The sequence below is a fragment of the Rhinopithecus roxellana genome, chromosome 4 (genome assembly GCF_007565055.1).
Source record: "Rhinopithecus roxellana isolate Shanxi Qingling chromosome 4, ASM756505v1, whole genome shotgun sequence".
NCBI lineage: Eukaryota > Metazoa > Chordata > Mammalia > Primates > Cercopithecidae > Rhinopithecus > Rhinopithecus roxellana.
Window position 1 is genome coordinate 111,663,833 of NC_044552.1, and position 12,637 is coordinate 111,676,469.

The 12,637-nt window shown below is 34.5% G+C and overlaps 1 protein-coding gene across 6 annotated transcripts in view; it reads right to left on the reverse strand.

The window, feature by feature from the left end:
* Positions 1–12,637, reverse strand: part of GRIK2 (glutamate ionotropic receptor kainate type subunit 2) — a 744,221-nt gene that overhangs the window by 267,468 nt on the left and 464,116 nt on the right. For all 6 annotated transcript variants that reach the window (XM_030929512.1, XM_030929513.1, XM_030929514.1 and 3 more), the window contains exon 9: positions 11,694–11,807. In XM_030929512.1, the coding sequence (XP_030785372.1) occupies positions 11,694–11,807 (114 nt within the window). The remainder of the gene's footprint in view (positions 1–11,693; positions 11,808–12,637) is intronic.

The window sequence follows — 12,637 nt, forward strand, 5'->3', positions numbered from 1 at the left end:
CTCTTTTTCGTTTCAATATGAATTTTAGAATAGTTTCTTTTTCAAATTCTATGAAAAATTACATTGGTAATTTGACAGGATTAGTGTTGAATCTATAGATTGCTTTGGGCAGTATGCACAATATAATGATATTGATTCATTCAACTCAGGAGCATGGAATGAGCATGGAATGCTTTTCCATTTGTTTGTGTCATTTTCCAGTGTGATTGTTGCTGTTGTTGTTGTTTTGTTTTGTCTTTAGTGTTCCTCATGAAGACATTTCACATTTTTCAGTTAGGTGTATTCCTAGGTTCTTTATAATTTTTAAGGCTATTGTAAATGGGATTGCATTCTTGATTTGGGTTTCAGTCTGAATGTTATTGATGTATAAAAATGCAACTGATTTTTGTATGTTAATTTTGTATTCTGAGATTTTGCTGAAGTCATTTATCAGGTCTATGAGTCCTCGGAGGAATCTTTAGGGTTTTTTAGGTATAGAATCATAAATTCAGTGAAGAGAAATAATTTTACTTCCTCTTTTCCTATTTGGATACCTTTATTTCTTTCTGTTGCCTGAATGCTCTCACTAGAACTTCAGATACAATGTTGAATAGAACAGGTGAGAGTGAATATCCTTGTCTTGTTCCAGTTCTTTTTTTTTTTTTTTTTTTTGAGATGGAGTCTCGCTCTGTCACCCAGGCTGGAGTGCAGTGGCACGATCTCCGCTCACTGCAAGCTCCACCACCTCCCGGGTTCACGCCATTCTCCTGCCTCAGCTTCCCTAGAAGCTGGGACTACAGGCGCCTGCCACCAGGTCCGGCTAATATTTTGTATTTTTAGTAGAGACGGGGTTTCACCGTGATCGCCAGGATGGTCTCGATCTCCTGACCTTGTGATCCTCCCGCCTCGGCCTCCCAAAGTGCTGGGATTACAGGCGCGAGCCACCGTGCCCGAACTTGTTCTAATTCTTAAGGGCCATGCTTCCAACCTTTCCCCATTCAGTATGATGTTGGCTATAGGTTTAGCATTGATGGTTATTCCTTCAATGCCTGGTTTGTTGAATATTTTTATTATGAAATGATGTTGTATTTCATTGAATGCATTTCTGCATCTATTCAGATGACCATATGGTTTTCTCTTAATTATGTTTATGTGGTGAATCACATTTATTTATTTGCATATGTTGAACCATTCTTGCATCCCAGGAATAAAGCCTACTTGATCGTAGTAAACTAATGTTTTGATGTGCTGCTGGATTTGGTTTGATCATATTTTGTTGAGAATTTTTGTGTCCATGTTCATCAAGAATATTGGCCTATAGTTTTCTTCTTTGTTGTATCTTTGCCAGATTTTGATATCAGGATGACGCTGCTTTATAAAATGAGTTAGGGAAGAGTCCTTCTACCTGAAATTTTTGTAATAGTCTCAGTAGGACCTGTACCAACTCTTCTTTGTGCATGTAATAGAATTCAGTTTGGGTCCGTCTTATCCACAGCTTTTTGGGTTGATTAGCAATAATGATTCAATTCCTTTGTTCATTTTTAGTCTGTTCAGGATTTCTGTTTTGTCCTGGTTTGATCTTGGAAGGTTGTGTGTTTCTAGAAATGTACTCAGTTTCTCTAGATTTTCTAGTTTGTGTCCATTGTGATGTTTATAGCAGTCTCAGGATCTTTTGTATTTCTGTGGAATCAGTTGTATGTCACATTTGCTGTGTTCAGTTGTGCTTAGTTGGATCTTCTCTCTTTTCATTCTTTGTTAATCTAGCTAGCAGTATATCAATGTTGTTATCCTTTCAAAGACCTAACTTTTCATTTCATCGATGCTTTGTTTTCTGGGTCTCAATTCATTTAGTTTTGCTCTGATTATACTTATTTCTTTTTTATGCTAGCTCTGGATTTAGTTTGTTCTTGTTTTACTAGTTCCTTTACGTTGAGATTAGGTTGCTAATTTGAGACATTTCTATCTTCTTGACCCAGGCATTTAGCACCATAAACTTTCTTCTTATCACTGCTTTTCACGCATTGCAGAGGTTTTGGTACACTGTCTATTTTCCCGTTTCAAAAATTTCTTTAAATTTCTCCCTTAATTTCATTGTTTGCACAAAAATCACTGAAGAGCAGGTTGTTTAGTTTCTAAGAATATATTTGTGTGGTTTTGAGAGTTGCTCTTGGTGTTGCTTTCTAGTTTTATTCTACTGTGCTCTGAGAAGATGCTTGGTGTGATTTCAGTTTTTTAAAACTTATTGAGACTTGCTTTATGATGAAGTTCGTGGTCAATCTTAGAGTATGTTCTGTGTGTAGATGAGAAGAATGTATATTCTACGGTTTTTGGATGGAAGATTCTGTAGCTGTATATTAGGTCCAATTGGTCAAGTGCCAAATTTAAGTCCAGAACTTCTTTGTTTTCTGCCTCAATGGTCTAATTCTGTCAGTGGTGTGTTGAAGTCCTTCACTATTATTGTGTTGCTGTTAAACACTTTTCTTGGGTCTAGAAGTAAGATTTTATGAATGTGGGAGTTCCAATATTGAATAAATATATATTTAGAGTAGTAAATCTTCTTGTTGAATTTAGCCCTTTATCATTATGTAATGCCATTCTTTGTACTTTTGTACTATTGTTGCTTTAAAGTCTATTTTATCTTTTTATCTTATACAAAAATAGCAATCCCTGTCCTTTTTTGTTTGCCACCTGTGTGACAGATCTTTCTCAATCCTTTTATTTTGAGTCTACGGGTGTCATTACATGTGAAATGGTTCTTCTGAAGATAGCAGAAAGATTTATCTTGTTTTTTGTTTCTTTTTAATCCAATGTAGGGCTATGTTTTAAAGCAAAAACAAATAGTACACCAGGCTTGTAGAGCAACAGTTTATCCTAATAAGTTTTTTAATAAACCACGCTTATTATTTACTTTTTTAAACAAAATTCAAGTACATTCTGAGGCAATCTAGAAAAAATCCTTTACTTCCTTCTTTTCTACTTTCTTCTGCAATCTTTGTCAGGAGTGATTTTCATACATACACACACATAAATCTTTCATAAACCATGCAAGCATATTCATATACTTAGTTTCTACAAACTGTATTTACCTCATTTCAGAAACATAACTTTAGAGAATTTCAAAATGTACAAAAATCTAAATCTTGTTGGCCACAGTTATAATTCTAAGAAAAGTTTCTGATTTTATTCTGTAACTATAGAAAACCTACTAGGATTTGGGAAGATGAGAATAACTTCTTTCTCTCTGAAAAGTATTATTTAATTACTGGAAATTATAGTGAATCTTACGGAAATAATGACTGTGTAATATAGTTGAACTCAACTTTCAAGAAAAAAAAAAAAAAGGTGAGTTTTGCTAGTTGTGCTGTTCACCAATGTTTCAACAAAGGAATTTACTGATGTCAGAGTAATATGTCTTAAGGGAGGATTCGGCATAGTGATTATCATTCATGCTTATATTAAGAAAAAAAGTCATTTAAAAAAATGGTATGTTATTAAATTCCTTCAGTTGGTTGTTACTATCTTTCTGCTAATATTTCTATTTTGGTCATTAAAATTGTGGGTAGTTTAATTCACAAGAGAAATATAGTAAAGAAAAAAAAACTGAAGTTTGAATCAATCAAATGTACTATTTTATTGTGGTTCCAGTAAAAGGCTTAATGGGAAAGCAGACTGTACCTATTAGCTAATCTCCAAACAGCATTTCATCTCTGAATCTAATTTATTAGACCCTTATATAAATAATCAAGATTTGACTGCTCAAAAGACATTGCCAACATCTCCATCCACACATGAGTACCATTCATCATCCTCTTTCCCACCATCCCCATCACACTCTGTGGCAGTGCTATCGTCCCTGCTTCTAGGCTTTTAATCTTTAAGTTTTCGTCCACATTCCTCAATAGTTTTTGCCCCATCTAATGCATCCCCAAGAAGCCTCATACTTAATTTTCAATGTTGCCATCTCTTTCCTCTTTCCTATAAGTACAGTGCCTCTCAAAGCAGACTCTAAAAATAATCACCTATTCAGTAGTACCCATGAACAAATCATATCTCATTTGTTCAAAATGCTCTTGATTACTTCCTGTTGAACTTTCTTAGAATATTCTACTCGTTCTCCTTTAGGTACTTGAATTGTGAATATGGGTTTTAAAGGGACTGAGGAATCTAAGAAAACACACTTCTGGCTGGGATGAATAGAAAGGTACTGGAATCATAAGCAGCGATTGAAAATATAGGCAGAATCAGCACTCTGAGGCCTGAATCAAAGGAGGAGGATTGATGCATGTGGAGCATGATACTATACGTCCAAGTGGCTATATGTCCAGTAAGTAATTGCAAATTTATATCTGAATTTCAGTTCAAGGTTGTAGCTAACGTTCAGATTATATAAGTGTATATGGTCCTGTTGTGATAACATTTTTCTAAAAAATGAGAATGTTAAGGCAAAAATATTTCATTTCCATGTAGTTTGCTAGTGGCTGAGCTGAATTCAAAATTCAGATTTTTCTATTCATTCTTTTATACAAAACTTAATATACTGATCATAATAAAATAGTCTTCAACCATTTTAGTATTGACAATTATAAAATTGTCAATTTTATAGTATTGACAATAATGCTTGGAATAAAAACTAATATAAAGGCAAAATGAAACTGCTTGTAATTCTTCATCATGGTAGTTAATTTAAATCAGATTTAATAAAGGACAAAGGAAAAATATGTGTATGTGAAGTAAAAAACGAGGTTCTGGTCACTTAGAAGGCTTTAGAAATTAAGACCCTAGGATTTTCAAAATTATACCTAATTTTACATCAAAACTCATGACTTTCTTTCTTCTTTCTCTACCACCATCAATAGTTTTATATTTGATTAGCTTTGTGGAAGTCTCTGAGAATATGAGAAATAAAATGCATTTGAAATAAAACGCATTGAGTTAGCAGAGCAAGAATGAAAGAGAGAAATGTAGTACCAGCACAATCCCTGAAATACAAGAAAAAATATGGCGAGAAAAAGTGTGGTTGTCTGAACAAGCTGATTGTAGGAATGGGGTTGGAGAAGACTTTAGTTTGAATGAGTCACTCTCATCTCGCATTTTAACATGTGATTAAGACAGCTGAGAAGGAAAATATTTTTCCTCTTTGTGAGGCTGCAGTGTCTGGGTTTCTAAGCCCAAATGCTACGCAACTCTCTACGAACTACGTGCTTGACAGTCCTTCTATGACAATGGAAAGACAAGAATCAGACGGAAAACTTATTGCAGTGGCAGGTTTGAAGCCTTAGGAAAAAAAAAAAAAAATGCTTTTGTTGATATTATAGAAGAATTCACAGAACCACTTAGGGGATAATTCGGTCACTTCTCTCTTTTGTACTGTGTACTTTTCGATTGTCATTGGAAATTTGCTTCCCAGTAAGCCTTCCGTATCTGTGGGCTGTGACACAAAAGCTTTACAAGCTTAAGCAAGTAAACTGGATACTGTAATACCCTCCACAAAGTACTGTGAAAATAAAAAATAAGGCTAAGTTTTCAGAAGCAAGCACATTTGTTAAATTCACTGAGCCACTGGGGAGAAGGAATCTCCTTGAGAGTAAATGCTTTTCTGAAAAAGTAACCAAATGCATAGTCATTTGTATGCTAAAGTGTTACTAGTCAGCAAAAGGAGGAACATGTTCAGTAGCATTTAAATGCTATTAATCTTCTGATGGACAAAAATTAATTATTATATAGGAACAGCACAGTGAGAAACACTCAACGTATTCAGACAGGAGTGAAAAATGTCTATTGAAAACCAAGAATTTAGAGGAAAAAGTAGGCATTTCCTATATTAACTTGAGTAATTGGAGACCATTATTCTAAGTGAAGTAACTCTGGAATAGAAAACCAAACATTGTATGTTGTCACTCATAAGTGGGAGCTAAGCTATGAGGATGCAAAGACCTAAGAATGATACAATGGAATTTGGGAACTTGGGGGAAAGGGTGAGAGGGGTGTGAGGGATAAAAGACTGCAAAATTGGGTATGGTATATACTGCTTGGGTGATGACTGCACCAAAATCTCACAAATCACCACTAAAGAATTAACTCATGGCCGGGCACAGTGGCTCATGTCTGTAATCCCAACACTTCGGGAGGCTGAGGCTGGCAGATCACCAGAGGTCAGGAGTTCAAGACCAGCCTGACCAACATGGTGAAACACCGTCTCTATAAAAATACAAAGTTAGCCAGGCATTATCCCAGCTACTCGGGGGGTTGAGGCAGGAGAATCACTTGAACCCAGGAGGCGGAGGTTGCAGTGAGCCGAGATCATGCCACTGCACTCCAGCCTGGGCAACAGAGCGAGACTCCAACTAAAAAAAAATAACACAGAACTTACTCATGTAAACAAACATCACCTGTTCTCCCCAAAATCCATAGAAATAAACAAACAAATAAATAAAATAATAGTTAGTCCCCTGATACTTCCCCTAGCTAACAGCAGCAGTAACAAGAAGACCAGGTTACAAACTGAAGGTTTAGCACATGTTATACTTTAAAATCTCTTTCGACTTGCCCAAAAAATTGTATTTTTGTTATTATTTTTGGCAATTAGGAACTCACATTTTAACAACCTCTATACAACAAATAAAATCATCATAAATGAAAATATAATTTGAAAGATAATAGTTTTAGTTCCATTAATAATGATAAACACAAAAAATCAGAGAATTTTAACAACAACTGAACTTGGAATTCAAAGACGAGAAAGGCAATATGGTGAATCACAAACAATATTAAAATTAGGGCATAAATAGAGCTGAGCTTTAGGCATAGACTGTAGATGACGATTCATAAATCTCCAAATTTATATCATAAATTTTTATTCCAAAGTAAAAAATAATTAAATATATAAAATAAATGTTTAATGCTTTCTATGTAAATTTACTGCATAATACAATTATGTGCTGTACCCGTACAACATACTGGGTCTAGTTCATGTTATTAAAGTGGAGTAAAAACATGTGTAAACATTGCAATTCTTAAGAGAAAAAATGAGGTAAGTTTCTATATTGTCTTGATCGCCCAGGAGAATCTGAGATTATAAAGAGGTTAAAAGAAAACTAAGCACTAAATAAGGGGAGCACAGAGACTAGAAACTCAACATATTCATGCAAGCCTAAATATGTTCTCTGTAGAGAAAAATGCTTAGATGTTCAGGGCCACATCTCTAAGGGCATCACAAGGTTCTAGCATATGTGGGACTTCTGGATGAGAAACACTGCTTTAGGTAAACAATTATCAACCAAGATGCTGTTTTGATCATAAACTATAAGTGTTAGCTTTTTCCATATTTGACCACTAGAATTTTCATTTTATAGTATCAGCTGCTCAGGTTGGACAAACAGATTGGTCAAAACCATACAGCTACTCAACCTTCTAGTTGTATAGCCATGAGTAAATTACTTAGGTTATACAAACATCAGCTTTCTAACTTAAAAAAAAAAAGAAAGATATAATACTATAAATAAGTAATGGTATCTACTTCAAAAGTGTATTATTACAAGTAAATGAATAAATACATGGAGAGTGTTTTAAACTATGTCTGGGACACAGTAGGCATGTAATATATGTCTGCTATGATTTTTCGTAATGGACCATATTCATACATTTATATTGGATGCAGCTGAGAAGCAGATTGAGGCATTATCACCAGTCATAATGGTCTTTCAATTCTGCAAAATTTTCCAAGCCCTTTCCTGCTTTAGGTGCTTGCATATGCTGTTCTCTTTGCCTAGAACATTCCCTTGCCCTTTCTTCACCTTGATAATTTCTCCTCAAACTCTAGGTCTCAGCTGCCTATTTTTCTACTGTGAGTTCTAACCTGACTTGCCCTTCCACTCTTGACCTCTAGTATAACTCAAAATTACCCTGTATATTAAGGCACTATACCATTTACTTTTCTCTTATATCTTAATTATAACTTGTATGTCTTCGTGTGTGTGTGTGTGTGTGTGTGTGTGTGTGTGTGTGTGTGTAAAACTCTCCATATGAATTCCTGCTATTTTCTAAGTTCAATAAGGGAAGAGATCATGTCTATTTTGTTAGCTTTAAATACAGTGCTTGGTATATCATTATTATTCAATACATATTCATCAAATAAAAGAATGAATAAAATTAAATAAATGAATGAATAAAATTCATGAGAAATAGAGCTGATTATAATTAGCTTGTGGATAGTGCTGAATTCCAGAATACCTCATCATTTTTTAAAGACACATAATAAAAATGTTGAACAAGAAGCACAAGTTAACATCTCCTTGTATCTCCTTCTCATAATAGGGATATGGAAGAAATGTCATTATTCATAATGTGGCCAGAATTTCCTCTAAGATATTCCAAGAGAAAAGGACAAAATAAGCGTAACATCAATCAAAAGATAATTATCCAAAAATATAAATAAAATACCAGTAAATTATGTCAAGCATAAGCTTACATAAAAAAGGTACATAATCTTTTCAAATCTATTCTTTACTTAACTATGGATACATTGAAGTCAGAGTATTTAGAAAAAAAGAATTTTTTTAAACTAAAAGGTGTAAAAATAAAGTGCTTTATTTTATCCTTTTAGGAAATATTAGGATCTTTTAGAAACAAGTAGTGTGGCATACTCTAAAATGTAAATAACTGGTTTATTGAAATGTGAGCTTAGTGCATCTTCCTTAGTTGATCTTACGTCTTATTTATATGGACTAATAATCTGAGCTGTAGTTCTTAATCATGGTTATAGATTTATGTTACCTGTGAAACTTTAAAAAAAAATGAAAGTGTCCAAGATTCAAAGTTCAGAAATACTGTTTCAAATGGTATGGAGTATGTGTTAGGCATTCGTGTATTTATTAAAGCTTTAGAACTGCCTCTGATATGAAGACAAAATTAGATACCACTTCTTCATAGAGAGATATAAACTTGGTTATGATTGAGAAACAATATCTGAATACTTCTCAAAAAATAACACTGCATACTGAAGCAAGATTGAGAAATTATATGGGTACTCTTAATCACCTGCTTTATTTGTACTAGATAATTTTAATAACCTGCACACTAGAAAAATAATTAAATATAGTCATTTGAAAGTTCTGTACTTCCTCTAATTTCCCATTCAATTAAATATCATTTATTTAATTTAATTTGACAAATATTTATTGAGTGCTTGCTATACCCAAGGCACTTTTCTCTGACAAGGAGAAATCAGAAAGTGTAAAATTTGATTATAGACCTTGTACAGCTTATGTCAAGTGGAGACACAAACATACACAGTTTTCTTAATTAAAAAATGGTAATGCCATGATGGAGTATTCTGGTACATAAAGTATACAAACTTCCTCCTTCTCCCCAAGACACAGACAACTTAACGGAGCTGTCAAAGATTTTCATGGAGTGGGTAGCATTTAAGATGGATCCAAGAAGATGAATAGGATTTTTACTGATGAATAGGATTTTTACTGCCAAACAAAAGAAGACTTGAGCAGGCTGGGTGCAGTGGCTCACGCCTGTGATCTGAACACTTTGGGAGGCCGAGGCGGGCAGATCATGAGGTCAAGAGATCGAGACCATCCTGGCAAACATGGTGAAACCCCATCTCTACTAAAAATGCAAAAACTAGCTGGGCATGGTGGTGGGCGCTTGTAGTCCCAGCTACTCGGGAGGCTGAGGCAGGAGAATTGCTTGAACCCGGGAGGCGGAGGTTGCAGTGAGTAGAGATCGCGCGACTGCACTCCAGCTGCGCAACAGAGCGAGACTCTTTCGAAGAAGGAGAAGGAGAAGGAGAAGAAGGAGAAGAAGAAGAATTGAGCAATTTGGAGCCATCAAATAAGTGATGTTTTGGGGAGTTTGGCTATATCAGGGAGATGATAGAAAGGAGTGTAGGGACTAGACTACTGAAGTCTACAGATGTCTTCTACCCAGAATTATTGATCCTGTGATCATTGCAGAGGTACATATGGTGTAGAAAGAGAAGACATAATCTAATTCTGTTCCTCCAAGGAATGTTTAGTGATATTGGGAAAATAATGCGCACATGAAATAAGAACAGCATAATGTAAATATTAAATCATATATTACTGATGAATACTATATCTCATAAATTTAGATAAGCATATTGTAAAGAAAGGGAAGAACATTCACCCAACTACATAGCAGACTAACTGGTTATCCCAGTTCAATTAAAACACAGGGTTCCTGAAAGAAAATAATGGGAAGTGAAGACAAAAAGGTGAGAGAGAGCAAGACCACAGAAGATCCTATACATAAAAATTTAAATTTATTGGCTTTTTAATGGCCAATAAGGATTCTCTAACAGTTTGTATAACAAGGAAGTAGAGAAACGACAGGATTAGATTGTCATTGCTGTTTGTTATTGTTGATGTTGTCCTGGTTCAAGCAGTCATCATCTGCCTGGAACAGATTTAGACTTTTATGGTGGGACTTGGGTGCACTGCAAAGGAGGAAGGCCATAGGCAGAATAGTTACATGGCTATTGCAATAGTCCCAGCAGGAGGTAATGTGATCCAGAACACAGTGGCATGTAGACCAGAAAGAGGATGTTTAAGTGCACTGTGAGAACATTTTGACCAAAGAAGAGGGCTGGGTTAGTGAATATGGGTGTTATCTTTGAAAAGAGAAGAAGATATAAAATTAAGTAAAAGAGTGTCCTAGGCATTTGGATGTGACAGAGAGAGCAAGTATCCACTGAGGTTCTTAGTCACAGAGTGGTTAAAAACCTTATGACTTCCATCACTGTCACTTCATGATTATCAGCTTTGCTGACATTCCTGGTTGCTACTAAAGGGGTAAGAATATATATTCCGCTTAGATTTATTTCCCACCATAAATCAAATTTAGAAATTATATAAATGCTAAATGTTTATGGTAGTTTGTTCTAGATATTACTTTCATATTTTTACTGACTACCTTGGGATTAATAAGAATGGGCATTGATAAGCTTACTCTGCAGGTGAAAAGTATTGATTAAATAATATAAGAGCTATTTGCTTATCCTAAATTAAAATTCCCTTTTGTAAATGACATCGTGGGCATAAGTGAACATTACTGTGTGATGTAATTAAAAGATATAAATATAAGAGGGGTAAAAACATCTAGCCTTACCATATTAATTTAAGTCTGTCAGTGGTGAAAATATTTCTGGCTTTAAAAAGCACTTGTCATTTGGTTATGTTAGGGAAATTCATAAAGTAAAATTGATTTTCCAAGATGAGAACAATAAAATTGAAAATAAGGTTAAAATATAATTATGAGAAAAAATTCTGAAAAATAAGTGCCATGCCCCATGAAACATATTTGCGGAAAATAAAAGCAGAAGTAAAGTTCACTTTTGGCTCATCACTTAACTATATTTATAGAGCTGCATGTATTTTTCAAGTCTTGACATTGACAATTCTTCAATAGTAACTAATTTTGTAAAAATTAAAAGATTTCCAGTAATATATTAAGCTGTATTATTAATCAATATAAACAACCCAAACATTAATACAATCTAGATCATTAAAGACTAACAAAACTGTGCCTAAATTAACATCGACTCATCTATTGTACAGTAATTGCTAAATAACTGTAAAATACATTACATTCTGTTCATTACTGTTCCAATTATAATGTCCTTTTCTATGCACTTCTGTGTTCATCTACATTTATCTAAAAATAATGGAAAAGCAAATACTTACCAAAATGGTGGTAACAATCAAAGAACGATTGGATAAGGAATCAGTGATGTTTGCTGGCTTTCCCTTTTGACTTTCTGTCATATTCAGGCCACTGGCTGGATCCCACGTTCCAATCTATAAAATAGCATATGGACTTTGTAAATTGTCCATCAGGCACCTGGGAGAGAGTACTGCAAGAGAAAGTTAAGATTGCTAACACTTATTATTCACCTCTGCTGCATTATCTGCTGCCGTTAAAGTAAAGGCAGCTTGTTTTAAACATGATTCACTGCTCTGTGAAGTGTGTTCAGTGAAGTGTAACATTAAAGAACAAAATGATCCACTGAACTTCTCCAGTCAGTATGGGAGCTTAATTTTCCATTCAAGCTTCCATTCACCAAGATAAACCACATTTGATGATACCTTGATAGCTGGTTGGAAACTCATTAATAGCACACATCTTTTACTGTAATGGATCTATCTCATCCTCTCATTATAAAGATAACATGCCATATTATACAGACAAAGCTAAAAGAGCAAAATCGAGGGATCCAAGATAAATTAACAGGTAAAGGTAGGCTTAAGGGAAGCATTGATTAGTGTTTTGCACTACCCCTGGTAGGATGAAACCATGCTCAGAATTATCTTTGGAGATTGAAAAACACATCTTTGCACCTTTTAAAATGCTCCCAAGAAAGGAGAAGACAGTAAAATCTCATCTAAATAACACATTCCAATACTTTCTTCTGTACTTCATTTAATATAAATTTTAATTTAACTAATACCTTCTGATAGATTAGGTCATATACACACAGTGTTTAGACATTTTGTATTCACTGAACACAGCCTATGAGATAATGCAGACAAGCCTCCAGAAGACACATGTAAGCACAGGATGTCACAAAATGCATTGATTAGATGGTTTATTGACACTTATACCATTGCACTATCATATAACAATGATC